Source organism: Lepus europaeus, chromosome 21 (genome assembly GCF_033115175.1).
Source record: "Lepus europaeus isolate LE1 chromosome 21, mLepTim1.pri, whole genome shotgun sequence".
In the NCBI taxonomy this organism is placed as follows: domain Eukaryota; kingdom Metazoa; phylum Chordata; class Mammalia; order Lagomorpha; family Leporidae; genus Lepus; species Lepus europaeus.
In genome coordinates, this window is record NC_084847.1 from 15,467,070 (window position 1) to 15,487,901 (window position 20,832).

Sequence of the window (20,832 nt, forward strand, 5' to 3'; positions counted from 1 at the left end):
ACACTCAGGCCATCCTCCACTGCCTTCCCAGGTGCATTAGCAGAGCGCTGGATCGGAAGTAGAGCAGCTTGGGTCTCTAGCTGGTACTCACATGGGACTCCAGCATCATGGACGGGGTTAACCCAGTGCACAGCAATGCTGGACCCAGCGCTTTGCATTCTTGCACACACACGCACGCACGCTTACACGTGACCTTGGCCTTCACATCCTATGTAAGTGCCAAGCTGTGCAGCCCAGTGAGGAGCAGCGCCCCAGGTCTTGGGGTGTGGGTGGGATGTGTCTCGATCCCCACGGCACACCAGTGCCTGGGTCCAGAAAGCGGAGAGCCAGGTGCCCTGGGCCCTCATGTCTGGTGGCGCTGCCTGTCCCCGGCAGGCTGGAGGATGAAACGTCTCAGAAGAACAATGCCCTGAAGAAGATCCGGGAGCTGGAGGGGCACATCTCCGACCTCCAGGAGGACCTGGACTCGGAGAGGGCCGCCAGGAACAAGGCCGAGAAGCAGAAGCGAGACCTGGGGGAGGAGCTGGAGGCGCTGAAGACGGAGCTGGAGGACACGCTGGACACCACGGCCACCCAGCAGGAGCTCCGGTGAGTGCCCCCGCCGTGCTGCTGGGAGGGGCCGCCCCAGGGGGCGGAGCCAGGCTGACCGGCAGTCCTGGGATCGCTCAGGGTTACCTTCCTGGTCACTCTGCCATGGCTGATAGCATACAGTCACCCCTCTGCATCCGAGAGTGCTTGGTACCAGGTCGCCCCGGCCCCGTGCACACCACGATCCCCGGATGCCCAGGTAACCCACCCAGGCCCTCCCAATCCTTTAAGTGATCCTAGATGACCTGCAGTAGCGAACACAGCATAAATGCCGTGTGGCTGGTCAGTATCCTCTTGGTACGGCTGGGCAACTTTAATTATGCCCAGGGCCACCTGGATAGTCACAACATCTTTCCCAGGCCATGTAAAATCATCTGCTTCAAGATCAGCCTGTTGGATTCCGAGTCCCACCTGTGGTTGCCTTGGCAGGGCCAGACCAAGTGATTCTTTAGGGCCTCGTTTGGCCCACGGGCCGGATGTGCCCCCACGCGATTTAGGGGCTAAGGACGAGGGAAGAAGTCCGTACGTGTGCGGTGTAGACCCAGTGTTTTGTGGGAATAGCTTTGATCCTCAGCAGATTGAATCTGTGGATGTGGAGCCCTTACACTAGGGGGCTGATGGTGCTTGGCATCGTTTTGTGTCACGACAGCAGTAAGACCCAGAGACCTTTGAGAACTATGGACATAGACCCTGAAAAAAAATGACCCTTAGTCCTGACCACAGTAAACATTTGTGAGTACGTCCTCCCTGGCTGCTGTGTGCACAAGGGCCTTCAAAAAGCTCACGGAACGTGCAGATGTGAAAATGCTGTTTGGATTTCTAAGGGTTTCTGCATCACCGTAAGCTTCTCTTTTAATTCTATTTCCGTTTACTTTCTGATGTGCCCTTGTGTGTGTAAGTAAATCCCCAAGCTTCAGTTTCCAAGTGCGTGTTTATAAGTTTTGTGTTAAATTTTTAAGATCATATGGATTGGATTGGTCTTCAGAGTAAGGTTCCCTGCAAGTGAACAGACGCAGTGAATGACGTATGGATCATAAGTACCGACTCCAGTGAAACTGGGTCATTTGTACATTCAACGAACATTCAGCTTTCGAAAATTATTTCTTTGAAATAAAGGGAGAGAGAGAGAGAGAGAGAGCGAGCGAGCTTCCATCCGCTGGTTCACTCCCCAAATGCCTGCAGTCTCCAGGACTGGGCTGAAACCAGGAGCTAGGAACGCCATCCAGGTCTCCCCCTGCTGCCTCCCAGGGTCTGCATTAGCAGGAATCAAATGCAGAGCTGGGAATCAAACCCAGGCACTCTCTGGGATGTGGCGTCCTCACCAGCATCTTAGCCACCAGGCCGAATGCCCACACGCTGTTGTTTGAGCGGGTCTCGTGTCAGGAGCTGTGTTGACACTGTATACCCAGAGGCTCATTCCCCAGGCTTTGGGTCTGTGCTACCTCACTGACACATACCCAGAGGCCAGTGGGGCATTCTCTTGTCCCACCTGGCCAGGTAAGCCCAGTGCATGGGTTAAAAGCGTGGGCTTGATGACAGACTGTGTGGGCTCAGGTTCTGGCTCCATCACACAGTGGTTGTGACACCATGGGTTAGCGGCTTGCCATCTCAGCCTGAGTTTGCGCATATGTAAAATGTAAATAATACCATATCCACCTCTTAAAAGGGATGCTGTTTGGATTGTGGGGGCAGGGGCAGTGTGTGACTTAGCACGGGGTCTGGCATATAGTAAGTGCTCAACAAATCTGAGCCAGTGTTAATATTTGCAGCTGGGAAAATGCCAGGACCAGAGAGGGTCGGTGAATCACCCAAGATCACACAGCGAGGATGAGGTGTGAACCTCTGTCTGCAACTGGCCATCCACTGTGTCCCTCCCCCCAGGGCCAAGCGGGAGCAGGAGGTGACGGTGCTGAAGAAGGCCCTGGACGAGGAGACCCGGTCCCACGAGGCCCAGGTCCAGGAGATGAGGCAGAAACACACACAGGCTGTGGAGGAGCTCACGGAGCAGCTGGAGCAGTTCAAGAGGGTACGCGGCTGCTTTCTTGTGATAACACAGAGGTGAACCCTGTATCGGCAGCTTCACGTAACGATGGGTTAAGCATCCCTCATCCGGGAGACTGAAATCACAATGCACCAAGTCAAAAATGCTGAGGGTGCAGTGTGATGCCGTGAGTGGAAAATCCCCCGTCAGATGTCACGTGGCAATCAAAACGCAGGTGTGCTGAAAACACGGGGCGCACTTCCCTTCAAGCTCTGCGGGTAAGGTGTACGTGAAACGGGAGTGAATTTGGGTATCTCATTGTGCGGATGCAAGTATACCCAAATCCAGAATAACCTGAACTCTAACTCACTTCTGACTTCAAGCATTTCAGATACTCAGCCCATCCATGGCAGGGTCTGTGTGAAGACAAAATGAGGCTTTTTAAAACATTTTTCATTTCAGCCGGCGCCGCGGCTCACTAGGCTAATCCTCCGCATTGAGGCACTGGCACACCAGGTTCTAGTCCCGGTCAGGGCACCGATCCTGTCCCGGTTGCCCCTCTTCCAGGCCAGCTCTCTGCTGTGGCCAGGGAGTGCAGTGGAGGATGGCCCAAGTGCTTGGGCCCTGCACCCCAGGGGAGACCAGGAGAAGCACCTGGCTCCTGCCTTCGGATCAGCGCAGTGCACCGGCCGCAGCGGCCATTGGAGGGTGAACCAACAACAAAGGAAGACCTTTCTCTCTGTCTCTCTCTCTCACTGTCCACTCTGCCTGTCAAAAAAAAAAATTTTTTTTTTCATTTCATTTATTTGAGAGGTGGAGATCAAAGAGAGAGAGAGCTCTTGCATCCTCTGATTCACTCCCAAAACCTGCAACAGTTGGGGTGGGGCTAGGCTGAAGCCAGGGGCCAAGAACTCTATTCAGGCCTGCCTGTGCGGGTGGTAGGGACCCAAGTCCTTGAGCCCTCACCTGCTGCCTCCTGGGGTGCGCATTAGCAGCTAGCTGGAATTGGAGTGGGGCTGGTCCTCAAACCCAGGCACCCTGATATGGAATGCAGGCATCCCAAATGTTATCTTTTTTTTTTTAAGATTTTTTTAAAAATTTTATTTGATAGGTAGAGTTATACACAGAGAGAAGGAGAGACAAAGAAAGGTCTTCCACTTGGTCTCTCTCCAAATGATCACAACGGCCAGAGCTGTGCCAATCCAAAGCCAGGAGCCTGGAGCTTCTTCTGGGTCTCCCACATGGGTGCAGGGGCCCAAGCACCTGGGCCATCTTCCACTGCCTTCCCAGGCCATAAGCAGAGAGCTGGATCAGAAGAGGAGCAGCTAGGACTTGAACTGGTGCCCATATGGGATGCCAGCACCACAGAGACTTAGCCTACTACACCACAGTGCCAGCCCCCAAGGGGCATCTTAACCATGACAACAAATGCCTACCCCATAGGGGTTCTTCAGAATGTCTGTGGAAAGTGGAACACAAAAAGATGCTTATTTGGGTGCACCACTGAAATTCCTACATAGTTTCCTCAGACTGCACATTTTCCATGAATCTTGGAAGCCCTCCGTGACAAGTCACACAATATGCTGACGACAGCCACAGCAGCTTACGCTCACTGTTTGCTGTGTGTTATGTCAGGTCCTCAGTACCGCCCTCCGACAGGCTCAACGGAACCCCTTTTACACACGAAAACACGTTGTCTTCAAACGTGACCATCTCTTGTGTCACGTTTAGTGCGCGTCAGACACATTTCACCCGTGGCCCTTGTAAAGATGCAAAGTCCTGGGGCCGGTGCTGTGGCACAGTGGGTAAAGCCGCCACCTGCAGTGCCGGCATCCCATATGGGCGCTGGTTTGAGTCCCGGCTGCTCCACTTCCGATCCAGCTCTCTGCCAATGCACATGGCCCCCAAGTCCTTGGACCCTGGACCTGTGTGGGAGACCCAGGAGTAGCTCCTGGCTTCGTATCGGCCCAGCTCCAGCCGTTGCGTCCATCTGGGTGATGAACCAGCGGATGGAAGACCTCTCTCTCTCTCTGCCTCTACCTCTCTGTTACTCTGCCTTTCAAATAAAAATAAATAAATCTTAAAAAAAAAAAAAAAGGCTGCAAAGTCCCAGGCCCACTCCGATCCTGGTCACGGTGGGCCTGGGAGCACACATGGCAAACTGCTTGCTCTCCACACCAACAAGCTGGCACTGGTCACGTGCCCTGATTACTGGTCAAGTGGGATTTAAAGACTCACCTGAAACACTGTCAGTTCTTCACCTTATTCAGGACAACTGCTAGTTATGACTGTAGCATATACCTTTCCCCCCATACATGGTCTTTATGTTCCAAAGTTATTTTTTTAGCTTTTTTAAGACTTTATTTTATTATTTATTTATTTATTCAAAAGTCAGAGTTACACAAAGAGAGGAGAGGAAGAGAGAGAGAGAGAGGTCTTCCATCCAATGGTTCACTCCCCAGTTGGCCACAACAGCCAGAGCTGAGCCAATCTGAAGCCAGGAGCCAGGTGCTTCTTCCTGGTCTCCCATGCGGGTGCAGGGACCCAAGGATTTGGGCCATCTTCTACTGCTTTCCCAGGCCATAGCAGAGAGCTGGATTGGAAGTGGAGCAGCTGGGTCTTGAACTGGCTCCCATAGGGGATGCCGGTGCTTCAGGCCAGGGTGTTAACCCCATACACCACAGCACTGGCCCCTTTTTAGCTTTTTTTTTTTTTTGATTGGACCCAACTGGGCTGCCCCTGCCATCTGAAATAACTGTCCCTTGAGGCAATAATGAAGTGTCCACATTTCGTTTATCTGGATTGTGGAAAAGCAGGGTCCTAGATAGGATGTGGGCAGTCCTCAAGCTGGATGGTCATCAGGGGAGAGAAGGTTCTGGAAGCCACGCCCTACACTCACATCAGGCCTCTTTGGGAAGACTCTGCTGTTGATGGCTCCAGCAGACGGTGTCCACTGGTGGCCTGCAGGGAGCAGGTGGAGGCCGGGAACCTCTGCCCGGCTCGGGAGCAGAGGAAAAGTTGACGACTCTACCTGACCTTTCACAGCTCGGAGCCCAGTTCCATCAGCTCCCTGGGGGACCTGTTCCATGTGGGTGCCCTTATACCTGTGCAGCTTTGCTGCAGCTCTGAGGTCCCCTGGGGTCCTTGCTTACCCTGTCCTCCCTGGGGTGCAGCAGCTGTCAGTCAGGCCTGGGCACAGGGCTGCCTCTGAGGCTGTCTGGGTGTCACACTGCTCCCCCCTGTCCCCATTCTTGGGCCCCACATGTCTCTCCCTGTGCCCCTTCCCCTGGCAGAAGTCCCCTCTGCATCCCTGCTTTTGCCCAAAACACTTTTTTTTTTCTTTAGAGCAACTCACAGGTCTGTAGGAGCTGGTTAGGGTACAGTTGATGATAAAAGTGAAGTACAATAGGGAGTGGTGGGGACTGGGGCCCAGCTGGGTACAACTGCCCCATCTCCAGGGCCACAGCCTACTCTGATCCAACTGATTACTGCCTTAAAGGAGGGCAAGACCCTGGTTTCCAGCTCTTCAGTTTGTTTTCTGAAAGTCAGAATGACTGAGATATGCCCAGTGAAATTCACCATTAAGTGTATGGCTTTGTGAATTTTAACAAACGCCCACCTTGGTGTAACTACCACTGGTCATGATCAAGAATGCTTGACTTTTAAAAAAGATTGATTTATTTTAAAAGTCACAGTTAGAGAGAGGTCTTCCATCCACTGGTTCACTCCCCAGATGGCTGCAATGGCCAGCACTGGGCTAAGCCGGGGCCGGGAGCTTCATCTGTCTCCTACATGGGTACAGGGGCCCAAACAGTCGTGCCATCCTCTCAGGCACATTAGCAGGGAGCGGGATCGGGGGAGGAGCGGCCAGGACTCAAACCGTGCCCATTTGGGATGCTGGTGTCGCAGGTGGTGGTTTTACCTGCTATACCACAACGCCAGCCCCAACATTTGATTTGTTTAAAAGAAAAGCTGAGACTACAGATTTTTATGTAAAATTTATTAAAATGTTGGCAACTTATTTTTTAAGAAGTATTAAAAGGGTCAGCTGGGACCTGCCAGCAGGGTGGGCGCAGCCTGTGGGTGCCACTTTCCCCAGAGTCCTCGTGGTGAGCCTGTGTCCCCCACCCTGTGTGTCCCGCCCCTGAGGTGATGGGCACAGGTCCCTGGCCCTGCCTGGGGGAGGGGGAGGGAGAGAGGCAGCTGTGGTCCCGCCTGCAGATGCCTTGGCAGCCACGGGGCTCACGCCTCCCCTCCCCGCTCTGCTTGCTTGCCCAGGCCAAGGCGAACCTCGACAAGACCAAGCAGACGCTGGAGAAGGAGAACGCGGACCTGGCCGGGGAGCTGCGGGTCCTGGGCCAGGCCAAGCAGGAGGTGGAGCACAAGAAGAAGAAGCTGGAGGTGCAGCTGCAGGAGCTGCAGTCCAAGTGCAGCGATGGGGAGCGGGCCCGGGCGGAGCTCAACGACAAGGTCCACAAGCTGCAGGTGAGCCAGCGCTCCCTGACCTGCAGTCTCCCTGTCCAGTTCAGTCCTTCAGAGGAAACTCTCATCCGCTCACCCGGCAAGCACTTACTGAGCCCCTGCTGTATGCAGGTGCAGTGCTTAGTCCCAAGATGCGACAGCAAGGAAGAGGCCAGATGCTGTGCTTGGCCCGGCAGAACTCCTCCCTAGTGGATCCCACACATGGAGGTTATGCAGGACAGGGGAGGCCCCGATGCCCTGTCAATCACAACGGGCCCGCCAGGGGGAGGAGTCAGGGAAGGCTGCCCTCGGGAGGACCTACAGTCTACCAGGCAGAGGGGACGGCATGTGCAGAGGCCCAAGGGGCAAGCAGGAAAAACTGGAAGCGATGGATTAGGCCAGCAGAGCAGGAGTGCTGAGCTGGGAGGAGCAGCACGGTACAGGGTGGGACTGCAGAGGCAGGCGATGGCCCGGGGGACCCCAGGGCCTCTGAGACGCCGCTGCGTGTGTGTTGGTCTTTGCTCGGGGTGATGGGAAGCCCTGGGAGGGTTTTAGGCTGAGGAACACCATGGGCTGCTTCTCTTTGGTCTTATTTCACTTTGCAGAGACGTGTGGTCTGACCTTCCACTCCAAGGACATGGCCAGACTTTTGATAAATACTTAGTGTGCTTACAGCCTGGGACCACAGGGAAGCACTGAGTGTGACATTCTTTTCCACAGGTGCCTGAGAGCAGTTTTGCAGCCCTAGTAACGGCGAGGTCCTGGAAGGGTGGAGTCAGGGTCACTGGCATCCTCACTGTTCATGGGGAGAGACAGGGGCAGGCTCAGGTCTCCCTCTCCTAAGGACCCTGCTGCTCAGTCCCCAGGGGCTGTGGGGAAAGGCAAATATTGCCGGAAAGGGCTTTTACAATTAGGGCCTGTGTCCCTAGGTTTAGCCATGGGGGTCAGTGAAAGGGCAAAGGGTGGAGGTGGGGACAAGACCCCTCGGAAGTTCAAGTGTCTTCCTCCATGCTCCTCTCCAACTCCAGGAAGTGGATCAGCCTAGGCCATCCCCCGGCACCTGGACTGCTAGACCTGCTGCTTCTCATTGCCAATCTCGGTGGGGAGCCAGGGTCCACCTGTTGGGATCAGGGCCCAGTCCATACAGTTGGGGCCCTAACAGACTCTGAGAGCCACAGAGTCTTGGGCCAGGGATCCCAACTTGTAGGTGACAGCTTTGCCCTTGGAGCCACAGTTACTCTCATCGGGTCCATTCCTCGTGGGGACTTTCTCCGTCCCTGGACACCCCCGTGTCGGACCCCAGGAGGGTGTATGAAGTGTGCTGAGTAAAACGGGCAGCTCCTCCTTATGGTTCCAGAGGTTTCCGCTAACCAGGCTCTGGCCTCCCTCAGAATGAAGTGGAGAGCGTCACGGGCATGCTCAGTGAGGCCGAGGGGAAGGCCATCAAGCTGGCCAAGGAGGTGGCGTCCCTCGGGTCCCAGCTCCAGGATACCCAGGTGAGGATCCTGCCTGCCACGGTGTTCGGGGGGGCATGGGTGTGGCCTTCCTGGGGGTGGGTCCCTGGACCTCCACCTGTCCTCCGTGCAGGAGCTGCTCCAAGAAGAAACCCGGCAGAAGCTCAACGTGTCCACCAAGCTGCGGCAGCTGGAGGACGAGAGGAACAGCCTGCAGGAGCAGCTGGATGAGGAGATGGAGGCCAAGCAGAACCTGGAGCGCCACATCTCCACCCTGAACATTCAGGTGCCGCCTCGCGCCCTCGCTTCTGGGGCTTTGTGAACGGTTGAGCACCAGGGCCATTTTGCTTTGCTCACTGCCTCCCCCTGCTGTTTGGATTTCTTCAATGAGCTCAAGGTGGTCCTTGCTTCTCAGGGTCTGGGGGGATGTAGACAGGGGGTCGCTCAAGGCCCTTGTCTGGTTCCATTGCAGCTCTCCGACTCAAAGAAGAAGCTGCAGGACTTTGCCAGCACCGTGGAGTCCTTGGAGGAAGGCAAGAAGAGGTTCCAGAAGGAAATCGAGAGCCTCACCCAGCAGTACGAAGAGAAAGCAGCTGCTTACGATAAACTGGAAAAGACCAAGAACAGGCTTCAGCAGGAGCTGGATGACCTGGTCGTAGACTTGGATAACCAGCGGCAACTGGTGTCCAACCTGGAAAAGAAGCAGAAGAAGTTCGATCAGGTAGGCGCTGCGGTGGTCTGTACTCAATACTGGGGCACTGGTGTGGGAGCCAGGGCTGCGTGGCACTGGGTGTGGCTGCGTCCCATCCCTGCTTCGTGGGAAGCTTGGGGAAGCTAGCCAGCTCTTTTAAAAGGCAGAGAGAAGCAGTCAGGAGCCAGGAACTCTATCTGGGTCTCCCACATGGGTGGTAGGGACCCAACTACTTAAGCCATCACTGCTGCCTCCTAAGGTGCCCATTAGTAGGAAGCTGGGACTCAAACCCTGGCACGCTGATGTGGGATGTGGGTGTCGCAAGCAACATCCTCACTGTTGCACCAAATGCCAACCTCTGGAAAGCCGTCTTCCCTGGCTTTGGGAGACCACAAACAGGAGAGCTGCTAGGTCAGAGGGAGGACACCAGCAGGTACCAGTGCTGCAAGGGCCATGAGCAAACACAGCTACGCTTGTGATTCCAGCCCTGCTAAGAGGCCAGGCTTATCTGTTTTATTCACTCACCATTTACTCCGTGCCTATGAGTTTTCCAAGTAATTCAGAGTTGCTACCTTTAAATACCACGGCTCCTTGCCGCTTGATTATGTAAAACTCCAAGCACACAGCAAAGTGGAAAGCATTCCGGACCTACAGATGGATTCCCTTTTGTCACACACGTATTTATAAGGGTGAATCATATCTATTAGTCATAGCTTGTCTTTCACATGCATTTCAGAGCAAGGTCTGGGCATCCATTCACTTCACCTGCGACACTCCAGCCTTGCATAGTAACTCGAGTTCATTCATAGACAATTTTGTTGCTTTTGAGATAAGATTTGTGCATTTCATCATATATCACTTTAAGCATAGACTCGCTGAGTTCTGCTAAGTGTGTGCACTTATATGACTGAAATTCCTAAATACAGGTTGAACACCCCTTTTCTGAAATGGTTGGGAGCAGAAGCATTTTGGTTTTCCCGGTTTTTGTTTTGTTTTTAACCCATGCATACACTTTACCAGCTGAGCATCTCTCATCTGAAATCTGCAATGTTCCAAAGCCTGAAACTTCTTGAACCTCACACTGGTCCTCAAGAACATCTGCATTTCAGATGAGGCATGTTCAGCTTGTACCAACTTTGAATGTGTCACCTGTATTTAATAAAGATGGTTCCGTTCCCATGCTATTCTGAAAGTCACTTGGGGAACTCTACCGTGGGATCATGTGCCACAGATGGAGGGGTGCCCCAGTTGGCCCCCAAGTCATATCTTGCTTTTTCCCTTACCCATCAGCCTTCCCTTCTCTGTGCTGTCAATGTCGTCATTGCTCCCTCACCTGTCCCGGGTCTGAGGTTGCTGTCATTATTTTCTTATCAAACTCTGTGTGAGTTTTTTGTGTTGACTGTGCTGTGGTCCCTGTTTCACTCTGGCTGGAGTTCTGGTCTTTGGAGGTGACAATGTATGAAGCGCTGAAGCTCAGATTCATGCCAGTATGGAATGTTCTTGGTTCTCTGAGCAAAGGGCTAAGCATGTACACAGGTCCATCTGCACTTAACATTTTCCTACTAAGGCTCCTAGGGCCCTTTTGTGAGATAAGTATATGTGGCAGAGAAACAACCAGAGAGTAATTGGCTCCTGGCAGGATGAATGTCACTGTGACCTCGGTAGCGGTTATGTTCTAGCCAACACGGGCAGCCTTAAGCGTTTCAAAGCCCAAGGATCCAGCTGACTTCGGGTTACATGTGAGACTGATCTACAAGCCGAAGCAAGAGCGTGATCTGCTCCCTTGTAGACTCCTAAATGACTTGGCTGCCGCTAGACAGACATGGAAGGCTGTCAGATCTCTGCCCCATCCTGGCAGCTCAGTGCGCCTGTCTTCTGTTGTGTTCTAGTTGTTAGCCGAGGAAAAGAACATCTCTTCCAAGTATGCGGATGAAAGGGACCGAGCCGAGGCTGAAGCCAGGGAAAAGGAAACCAAGGCCTTGTCCCTGGCTCGGGCCCTCGAGGAGGCCTTGGAGGCCAAAGAGGAACTCGAGAGAACCAACAAAATGCTCAAGGCTGAGATGGAAGACCTTGTCAGCTCCAAGGACGATGTGGGCAAGAACGTGAGTGGCCGGTGACCGTCCCTGCCCATCCACAATCCCCCTCCCCCCCGGCGCTCTCTAGGGTTTATCAGCCTGTGGGGGCGGGGCGGGCTCTGGGCCTCTCTTGTCTCGGGTGGTCATCAGGAATGGAGGGCGGGCCCTCGGGCTGGTATGGGCAGGTGGGGTCTGCGCTCTCAGGGGCTGCCCCTGTTCTTGCTCCTGCTCCTTGAGGGGGGCTGGAGCCGGCTCTGCAGCCTAACGCGCTGCCTCCCCGGGTGGGTTTCTGGGTCATCTTCATGGAGTGCAATCTCAGGTCAGCGGTGCCGCTCTGCCTCCAGGTCCATGAGCTGGAGAAGTCCAAGCGGGCCCTGGAGACACAGATGGAGGAGATGAAGACCCAGCTGGAGGAGCTGGAGGACGAACTGCAGGCCACCGAGGACGCCAAGCTGCGGCTGGAGGTCAACATGCAGGCCCTCAAAGTCCAGTTTGAGCGGGATCTCCAGGCCCGGGATGAGCAGAACGAGGAGAAGAGGCGGCAGCTGCAGAGGCAGGTGCGTCCCCTAGGGGAAGGCAGGAGGGCGGAGCTCTGGGGAGAAGGCCGCCCCGCAGGTGGCTGCACCAGGGCGGGATGGCCTGCTGTGCCGGGGAGCCTGGGAGGGGAGGCAGCCGGGCAGCATGCTGTCTCTGCTTCTCGCTCAGCTGCACGAGTACGAGACAGAACTGGAAGACGAGCGCAAGCAGCGGGCCCTGGCGGCGGCAGCCAAGAAGAAGCTGGAGGGGGACCTGAAAGACCTGGAGCTTCAGGCCGACTCCGCCATCAAAGGGCGGGAGGAAGCCATCAAGCAGCTTCGAAAGCTGCAGGTGGGTGACGCCTCGAGTTCGGGGCGCAGGTGGAGGGAGAGGGCAGCTGCCACCTCCCTGCCCCAGTCCTCTGCCTCGGAGGTTGGCAGCAGAGGCTGCCGGAAGCAGGCCCACCTGTGCCGTCGGCGCCAGTTCAGCCGAGTTTTCCATTTAGTCTCCGGTGGCTGCTTTCCCTGCTCTGCGTGGAGGGAGCAGTCATCAGGAACTCGGCCCCTCCCCTCAGACCACATCAGGGTCTCGGTGGTTTAGGTCTGCTGAGCCCAGCCAGCACTGGGGGGAGGGAGGGTCCCCAAACAGCCACACGTCCACCTGGGGCCCAGGACAGAGCCCATGTGGTTAAGCGGGGCTGGCAGGCAGAGCTGAGCTGGGTGGCGGAACCTGGGTGATTAAGGGCTTCTTAGCTTGCTCTCCCTGTCACTTCACGCAGGCTCAGATGAAGGACTTCCAGAGAGAACTGGAAGATGCCCGTGCCTCCAGAGACGAGATCTTTGCCACAGCCAAGGAGAACGAGAAGAAAGCCAAGAGTCTGGAGGCAGACCTCATGCAGCTACAAGAGGTGAAGCCTTCTTTTGGCCACGAGAGCCTTGGTAGCAGCCCTGGGTCCCCACAACTTCTGTCCCTTGTTCCACAGCCCAGATTCATTTAAACATGGGAAGACAGGAGCTCTTACATATGTGTGTGTCCCCCAAGCTCAGAGGAGTGGTGTTCATGTGCAAGCGTCACCCTAGACGCCGCAGGGGCCTGGAGCAGGGTGGGCTCTGGGCTGGGACTCGGGGCAGACAGCAGCTCCCCTCCCGCCTCCAGGATCTGGCCGCGGCAGAGAGGGCTCGCAAACAGGCAGACCTGGAGAAGGAGGAGCTGGCCGAGGAGCTGGCCAGCAGCTTGTCCGGAAGGTACGGAGCTGCCTAAGGGGAGGCCATGGGCGCATGGCCTGGGCCTGTGAGGGGGCCAGATCCATGGGCGAGAGGTTTTACCCTTGGGCTTTCAGGACCTTATTTGGGTGCATGGAGAGTTGCATTCATCCTGAGGGAGTAGTGAGGCGTGGATAAGGGGTTGCTGGGAAGGGTCAGGGAGGAGAGCTGGTCCCTACCCCATCCCGGCTGTGCTGACACAGGCCCAGGGTCTGGGTCCTCTAACTCTCCCCGAGCCTCAGTTACACAATGAGGGGATCCGGGGAAGGGTGGAGGCCCCCCAACACGGGTGCGTCGCCCTTAGGAACGCACTGCAGGATGAGAAGCGCCGCCTGGAGGCCCGGATCGCACAGCTGGAGGAGGAGCTGGAGGAGGAACAGGGCAACATGGAGGCAATGAGTGACCGTGTCCGCAAGGCCACGCAGCAGGTGGGTGCCGCGCCCAGCCCCGGCTCTGTCCCCGGCCAGGCAAGCCAGTGGCGGAAGGCTCCAGGAAGCAGGCCTATTTGGGCCCTCGGGTGCTTCCCACCCCCACTGAGCCATCCGTGGCTGTCCTCTGCCCTGGGCAGGGCTCTGTTGTCAGACATTGGGCCACTGCCCACTGACCACTCAGCACAAGACGGCCATAGCAGGCAGGGCGAGGCCACTGGTGTCAGAGTGTCACGGTGCTCTGCATGTCTCTTGTAAATAGTTCTGAGGTCCGGCACTGGTTCCGTGACAAGCATCACAGGCCTGCTGTGTGCACGCCCTGAGTGGCAAGGGAGGACACTGGAAGACCTGGGTGTAGGGACTTTGGTCTCCTCTTCTGCTGGGTGTCACCAGGCTGGGACCTGCCTGCTGCCTTTGGAACATGGAGAGCCACGCTGCGGGGTGTGTTGTGGCCAGTGCGTGTGTGGCTCCCTCCACTGGGTGGCGCATCCTGAGCAGTGTTACAGAGTGAAAATGCATCTACTTTCTGATGGGCACTGGGGCCCAGGATGTGACCCAAAGCCCCTCACAGTCTGCGTGGAAAACAGACATGGGACTGCGCCCCAGTATACGGATAGCAGCCGAGGACAGGCCCTCACTTGGCTTGGGGTGCTTCTGGGAAGGATGGCTCAGGAGCTGAGTCTTGGGCTGATCTGGAGTTGACTAGATGGGTGCCTGGGCCCCAGGGCCTCGTGCAGAAGTCGATCATGGCTAGAGACAGCAAGGTTTGTGTCTCGGGCACCACCCTGGCTTCCTTGCCTTCTACCCCATGACCTGTCACCCTCCCCCCCAGGCCGAGCAGCTCAGCAACGAGCTGGCCACAGAGCGCAGCACAGCCCAGAAGAATGAGAGCGCACGGCAGCAGCTCGAGCGGCAGAACAAGGAGCTCAAGAGCAAGCTGCAGGAGATGGAGGGGGCAGTCAAGTCCAAGTTCAAGTCCACTATCGCGGCGCTGGAGGCCAAGATTGCACAGCTGGAGGAGCAGGTTGAGCAGGAGGCCAGGTATGGGGGACCTGGAGTTCCAACCCCAGCTTGCTTGCAGGTGACTGGAGGAGCATGGGAAGGGAGTTGGGGAGCATCTGAGCATCCGCTCTGACACTGAAGAGCTTGCTCGGTGGTGCCCACACTGCAGGGGTTGTGGGAAATGAGTGAAAATGGCCAAAAGCTGTGTCTGTGCCTGGCCCATAACAGGTACTTGAAATGTTAGCTGCTCTTGGTGTTGTGATGGCCCCAAGGACGCTGGGCAGCATTCCCAGGACCACAGGGGCCTCCTAACCTCTGCCTGCAGGGACGTTCTGCTACCAGATAGACAAGAAGTTCCATCCCCCTGCTATTCAGCACCCATGTGTGGAAAGACCTTTCCTATAAAGTAGGGGTCCAGGTCAGAGCTGTGGCACAAGGGGATAAGCCCCTGCCTACAATGCCAGCATCCCACATGAATGGCAGTTCTAGTCCCCGCTGTTCGACCTCCGATCCAGCTCCCTGCTACTGTGCCTGGGAAGGCAGCAGGTGATGGCCCATGTGCCTGGGCCCCTGCATCCATGTGGGAGACCTGGATGGAGAATCAGTCTGCTGGCTTCGGCCTGGATAGACCAGGCCATTGCAGCCATCTGGGGAGAGAACCAGCAGAAGGAAGATGTCTCTGTAACTCTGCCTTTCAAATATATAAATAAATATTTAAAAAGATAAGTTAGGGGTCCGCTGAGGCATCAGGTACCTTAGATTCTTCCTGAGTAGCAGCTCAACTGATAATTCACACACCCTGCAGTTCACCCCTCAAAAGCGGCCACTTCAGTGGCTTTCACATGTGAAATGGTCACCAGCGTCCAGCTGAGAACATTCAGAAACCCAGCACTTGAACCATCAACTGCTCCCGACGGCCCACCCTGGCCCTGCCCTCACTTACATAAGCACAAATCGATTTGCTGTTTCTCCAGAATAGCCTGTCTGGACACAGGAATGTGTCCGGCTTTGACTTAGTGCTGCTGTCAAGGTTCCCCCTCTCCCACCTGACCCTTCTTTGCCGACTGGGGGCTTCGGGGGTGGGATGCATGTCCAGCTGACACACTGCCAGGGCAGCCAGCTGTGTCTGAACCCACCTCCGGCTTCCCTCCCTGCACAGAGAGAAGCAGGCAGCCGCCAAGGCACTGAAGCAGAGGGACAAGAAGCTGAAGGAGATGTTGCTGCAGGTGGAAGACGAGCGCAAGATGGCCGAGCAGTACAAGGAGCAGGTAGCCCCAGCCCCTGGCCTGCCCCAGGACCCCAGCTCCCGGGCCCCGCACCCCCACACCCACCGCCCTCTCCTTGACAGGCAGAGAAAGGAAACGCCAAGGTCAAGCAGCTCAAGAGGCAGCTGGAGGAGGCCGAGGAGGAGTCGCAGCGCATCAACGCCAACCGCAGGAAGCTGCAGCGGGAGCTGGACGAGGCCACGGAGAGCAATGAGGCCATGGGCCGCGAGGTGAACGCACTCAAGAGCAAGCTCAGGTGAGAGCCCGCGCCGGGCCAGGTGGCCGCCTGTGACTGCTCCCTGCTCCAGGGTGTGCGGTAAGCACTAGGGTGGCCCTGCAGGGCGGCTGGCCGGGATGTGTCCTGTTTCTCTAACAACTGCTTCCCGGCCCACCGCCCTGAGGAGGAGAGCGAGCGATGTCCCCCCTCCCTCTGTTGCATCGCTGACAACTGCAGAGGCCCCCTCTCCCCTTATTTTCCTTCCCAAACCTCCTCTGTCCCTTCGTGCCCTGCTCTGGGTTTCTCAGCCTCAGTGCCGCTGACACTGTGGGCTCGCTGTCTGTGTGGCCGTCTTTCCTCTTCTCCCCTCCCACCAGGGGGCCTGAAGTAGGGGGGGAAGCGACTCCCTTCCACTGCCTGGAGGTTTGAGTTGTCCCCACACCACGCCTTGTTCTTTTCTGTGGTTTTCACATCCAGGCTCTTGCAGAACCTCTGAGCCTCCACAACCCTCCGGCCGGGCATTCTGCCTTTACCTCTGTCTCCCCAGTGTCTCGCTCTGTGACTGACCCAGCTTCAGGTCCTCCCCTGGCCCCGGGTCTGCCTCTTGCGTGGCTGCACTCATGCAGTTAAAGCACAGCCCAAACGTGCCACCGTCAGTGACGGCTCCACGTCACTCAGAAGCTAGACAGCCCGCACCCAGGCCTCCCTGCCCACTCTGAGCGCTAGGTCTGCAGCCCCGCAAGCCTCCATCAGGCCCCTCCCTCGTCCACGCCCCACTTCCTGTTTACCTGAAAGGCGCTGTCAAGGCGTGGGGACACGCTGCTCCCACCCCACTGCCCATCTCCCTCCACCTGTACCCATTTTTTCTCCCGTCCCGGCCCCGGCCAATGCCTCCACCACACCCACCCTCCTCTGGCTCAAGCCCATCCTCCCAAAATCCTCAGCGTCCTTTGCACAATGTCTTTTGTGTCTCTCTCCCCGTGCTCCATGAGCTTTCTTCCCTGGGCTTCCCGGGCCTTGCCCTCATCTGCATGTCCTCCCATCACCACCTCTGCTGGTTCCCCAGCCCATCAGCGTCCTCTTTTCATCTCCCTCTCACTCCCTGGGGGATCTCAACCAGTCTTGGGCCTTTAAAATCCCTCTCTGCCCAACCACTCCCTGGCTTGTACCTGTGGCCCAGACTTCTGGAATTCCACATCTGCTTGACCATCCTGCTCAGACATGGGCAGGTGGCTCACATCTCACGTGCCCCACCCTGAGCCCCGATCAAACCCCTTCACCCCCAAACCTCTCTTACACTCCTCCCCCAGCTCAGCCCCTGGAAGGACGGAGTTGCCATCGACTCAGACCACAAACCTTGTGGTCATTCTTTCTTTTTGCTCCCTTACACTCCACATCTCAGCTGTTAGAAAACCTGGTCACCTTTACCTTAAGAATATTTGCCACCCTCGTCCAAGCCACCCACGCTCCTCCTCAAGACAGCTTTCTTGGCTTCCTGCTTCTAGGATGGGCCCCCTGCTAGCCAGTGCTCAACACGGCAACCAGAGGGAACCTGTTGTTCCTCTTGCCCAGAAGCTGGGATGGCTTCTGCCTTTATCACGGTTGGTGCGGCCAGGCCCTATACGACTGCCGTCTGCTGCCCCCTAACTTGCCCTTTGACCTCGTCACACACTGGGCCTTTGCACCCGCTGCTCCCTCTGCCAGGAAGGCTTCCCCCCAAGCTCTGCAGAGCGGTGCCTACACTCCTTTCCTTCAGACCTTACTCCAAAGTCACCCTCTGTGAAACCTCCAACCCCACCCCTTTACTTCCTTTCACCGACACGTTGCCTGGTACGTACTTCACTTACTCATCTCAGAAATGTATCTCCTCCTGCGAGTCCCACGTCTGTTTACTCATCCCCAGTGTCTGGGCCAGTGCTGGGCTCGTGGAAACTCTGCAACATTGAGTCCTAGGGGGCATCTCTCCACCCTCGGTCATTCTCACGCCACCCCTGTCGTCTGCACCAGCCTCTTAGCTCATGGGGTCTTGTCTTTGAAATTAATTTTAATCACACCTGTATTTATTTGCAAATAAAACTTATTACAACCCCTGAACCTCTAAACCAGATCACCTGCATTAACAGTTCAGAATGAAATTCAGTACGGAGCGTTGGGTTCTGGTCACTGTGATCACAAACTGGTGCCGACGGCAGGAGGGCTACTTCTTAGTTAAAAAGGGAAGAAGTGACAGCAGACACGAGCACCACACAGACCCTCCAACAAGAGTTGCTGAGGGCACGCCTTCCTGACTGTGCAGTTCAGTTAGCAGCGTGCCCAGCAGCTGTGTCCATCACTGGTGTCTCCAATCCAGTCTCTGGGAGCCACTGTATGCACCAAGCCCAAAGCCCTCTGAGAAGGGGGAAGATGGCGGCTGGTTCAGGGTACCCAGGCTTGGAGGAGACCCAGATCCCTGCAAGGTAAGGGACCTGTGGGTCCCCACTTGGTGGAATGGAAACCAAACCTACCCAACCAGTCCTGAGGTTGAGAGGTCACTAGAGACCCCCAAATGTGACTGGACAGCATGCCCCAGCTGTGAGGCTGGGCGGAGGGCTGGAGTCACAGCTACTGCAGCTCTCTACCCCTTTCTGCCTCTGCTCCCTTTTCTCAGGCCCAGCAATTCCTTTATCCCATGCTGGGCATGCCCCGGGGGTGCTGCCCCAGGCACCTGGCCCTCTCTAGGCAGCACAGGCTGGTACCAGCCTTGGTGTGTGCACGTGCAGGCAGGTCCCTGCCTGGGGCCTCTCTGCTTCTGTCCCAGCACTGACCTTGTAGACGCGGCTTACTCCAAAGCCTGTACCTTCCAGAACAGGTGTGCGATGCTGGGATTTGTAAAAAATCCTTCAAAGGAGGACAGAAGTTTTTCTCTGCCATTTACTAACCTGCTGGTCCTTGAGGGTGTCAGCTTTTGAGAGCCCTCGGCAGGGTTGACTGAAAAGTGCCTTTAACGACTTAACTGAAGCAATTATTGCCTTTAAATGATTAAAAAGGTACTTGGACCGGGCTCCTTCCCGCTTAACCACCGGGGCCTCTCTCTCTCTGTTTCAGAGGGCCCCCCCCACAGGAAACTTCGCAGTGACTCACCAGGTATCATGCCTCCGGCTTCGCCACTCCTGTGTGTCACGCTCGGTCCCCGTTTCTGTTCTGCCCAGCGCCCTCCACCCCCCACGCCCCCCGCAAATTCCCGTGAGATTCCTATGAAATCGGAAGGCTTGGATGTCTTAGTTCTAAACGCTCTTCTATGAAAGACCAGGACTACCTCAAGTAGACCCCAGCTCCTGACCCGGTTCCCTTCCCTCCTTCTGGCGGTGCTATGGGAGATGCCACGCGTGCACCTGCCACGCAGCCTCATCACCGCGTTTTTGATGACAGCTGAGAGGCTGTTAGGGGCTTAGAGTTCTCTTACCTGTGTGCTGAGGGCCACTCTGCACTGTGAGGAGGTGCGGCAGGCAGGACTGCCCTCCCCTCTGCGTGACCACCACCATCCCACAGGCTGGTTCACTCCTTGAGAGTGCACTTGGCTACCATCTAGCTGGTCTGGGTCACAAATCGTAAATAACCAAGCACAGGTTCACGGTGGCCGCAGCGCAGCCACTCGTCTTCGCACGACGGAGCTTCCACAGACTTAGCTGCGAAGGGCGTGTGCTGTCACCGCCACGTCTTACCCATGCCAGGGCTGCACGTGGCTTGAGCACGGTCTGGCTGCTAACTGCGTTTTTGGTGCATGGGGGTGGAAAGTGGCCACTGCAGAGCCACGCGTGGTCCTGCCAGGGGCCTTTTCCGGAGGCCTCAAGGGCACGTGCGTGTTCAAGGACCGGGGAGTGGACAGCCAAGACTTGAGGAAATACACAGGGCCCTTCCCAAGAGAGCGAAGAGGCCTCCTGGGACCTCAGCAACCTTTCCGCACGAGGGGGCTGACCGTTCTCTCTAGCCCCCGCTAAGAGGCCAGACAAGCCCTGGCTCGAGTCTGCCTGCTCTTTTGGCGAACCTCAGCTTTGCTGTCGCTACCCCAATACCTAAAGCTGGGGAGGTTTCGGCAGGGGCTTTCGTGGGGGAGCAGGGGAGCAAGCAGGACGCCTGCAGCCGTCTCCCTGCTGATCTCTAGAAGCTGCTCCCCTGGGCAACTGCACAGCAGCAGGGGCTTCCGCCCGCGCGCGGACTCCTGCTCTGCCCACAGTGGCTTGGATTAGTCCTTGGAGCTCCTGAGAAGAATCCAAATTCTCCAGGGTCAGATTCTTTAAGATCTTTAGCAAGGTTCCTTTTCTTCCTGTACAGATATGGTTGGTATCAACCTCTGTCTAGGTCAGGATTTTGAAACCAGTTCCTTCAAGAACGGTGCCTGGGTCGGAACAGACTGTCTGGCAGAGTTCTTACAAATGGCCCGGGGCGCGATCTACTTACAGGAGCACGTTTATCTCCCGGGAGGCAAGGAGAGTGTCTGGAGCCTCCAGGTGGAGCTTAGAGGCCACCCCTTGGCCCCAGGTCATCCTGTTCCACGGAAGGCTGGACAGGGACCCATGGCGACAGCCACAGTGGCTGCGGATACTTTGGGGCCTCCTCTGTGACCCTGGTACCTGGACAACTCAGCGATACGAGGGAGAAGACAGCGCGGGGAGGCCTCTTCTACACAGAGAGGGATGAAGAGTCAGTTCTAAGGGAGTGGAAGCTGGCCTGGGAGGCGTTGGTGACTCCGAGTACTCCTGATCACTGCTCGCTGGGAAGTCCCATCCTCTGAGCCTCAAAAGGCTCAGGTTGGATTTTCCTTCCCAGCGATCCTGAACCTCTGGGCCTCAATGCTGCCTCCCGTCTCACCTGAGTTGTTCCTTTTGATTAAAGACCGGGAAACTGGGGCAGGC

General features: G+C 56.4%; 2 protein-coding genes across 3 annotated transcripts in view; one reads left to right on the forward strand and one right to left on the reverse strand.

Annotated features, from left to right (window-relative positions):
• Positions 1-20,832, forward strand: part of MYH11 (myosin heavy chain 11) — a 106,454-nt gene that overhangs the window by 83,983 nt on the left and 1,639 nt on the right. Inside the window, exons 26-41 of one of the 2 annotated variants that reach the window (XM_062180505.1) lie at positions 376-588; positions 2,470-2,614; positions 6,848-7,054; positions 8,422-8,526; positions 8,618-8,770; positions 8,957-9,205; positions 11,065-11,277; positions 11,595-11,807; positions 11,956-12,117; positions 12,545-12,673; positions 12,922-13,010; positions 13,333-13,456; positions 14,289-14,497; positions 15,618-15,726; positions 15,807-15,979; positions 19,025-19,063. In XM_062180505.1, coding sequence (XP_062036489.1) covers positions 376-588; positions 2,470-2,614; positions 6,848-7,054; positions 8,422-8,526; positions 8,618-8,770; positions 8,957-9,205; positions 11,065-11,277; positions 11,595-11,807; positions 11,956-12,117; positions 12,545-12,673; positions 12,922-13,010; positions 13,333-13,456; positions 14,289-14,497; positions 15,618-15,726; positions 15,807-15,979; positions 19,025-19,055 — 2,524 coding nt within the window. In that variant the 3' untranslated portion in view covers positions 19,056-19,063. The remainder of the gene's footprint in view (positions 1-375; positions 589-2,469; positions 2,615-6,847; positions 7,055-8,421; positions 8,527-8,617; positions 8,771-8,956; positions 9,206-11,064; positions 11,278-11,594; positions 11,808-11,955; positions 12,118-12,544; positions 12,674-12,921; positions 13,011-13,332; positions 13,457-14,288; positions 14,498-15,617; positions 15,727-15,806; positions 15,980-19,024; positions 19,064-20,832) is intronic. The other variant, XM_062180504.1, reaches the window with a different exon arrangement.
• The window catches only part of NDE1 (nudE neurodevelopment protein 1), a 53,368-nt gene continuing 41,589 nt past the window's right edge, over positions 9,054-20,832 (reverse strand). Inside the window, exon 10 of the mRNA XM_062180508.1 lies at positions 9,054-9,175. The gene's annotated coding sequence lies outside the window, so the exon portion shown is untranslated. The remainder of the gene's footprint in view (positions 9,176-20,832) is intronic.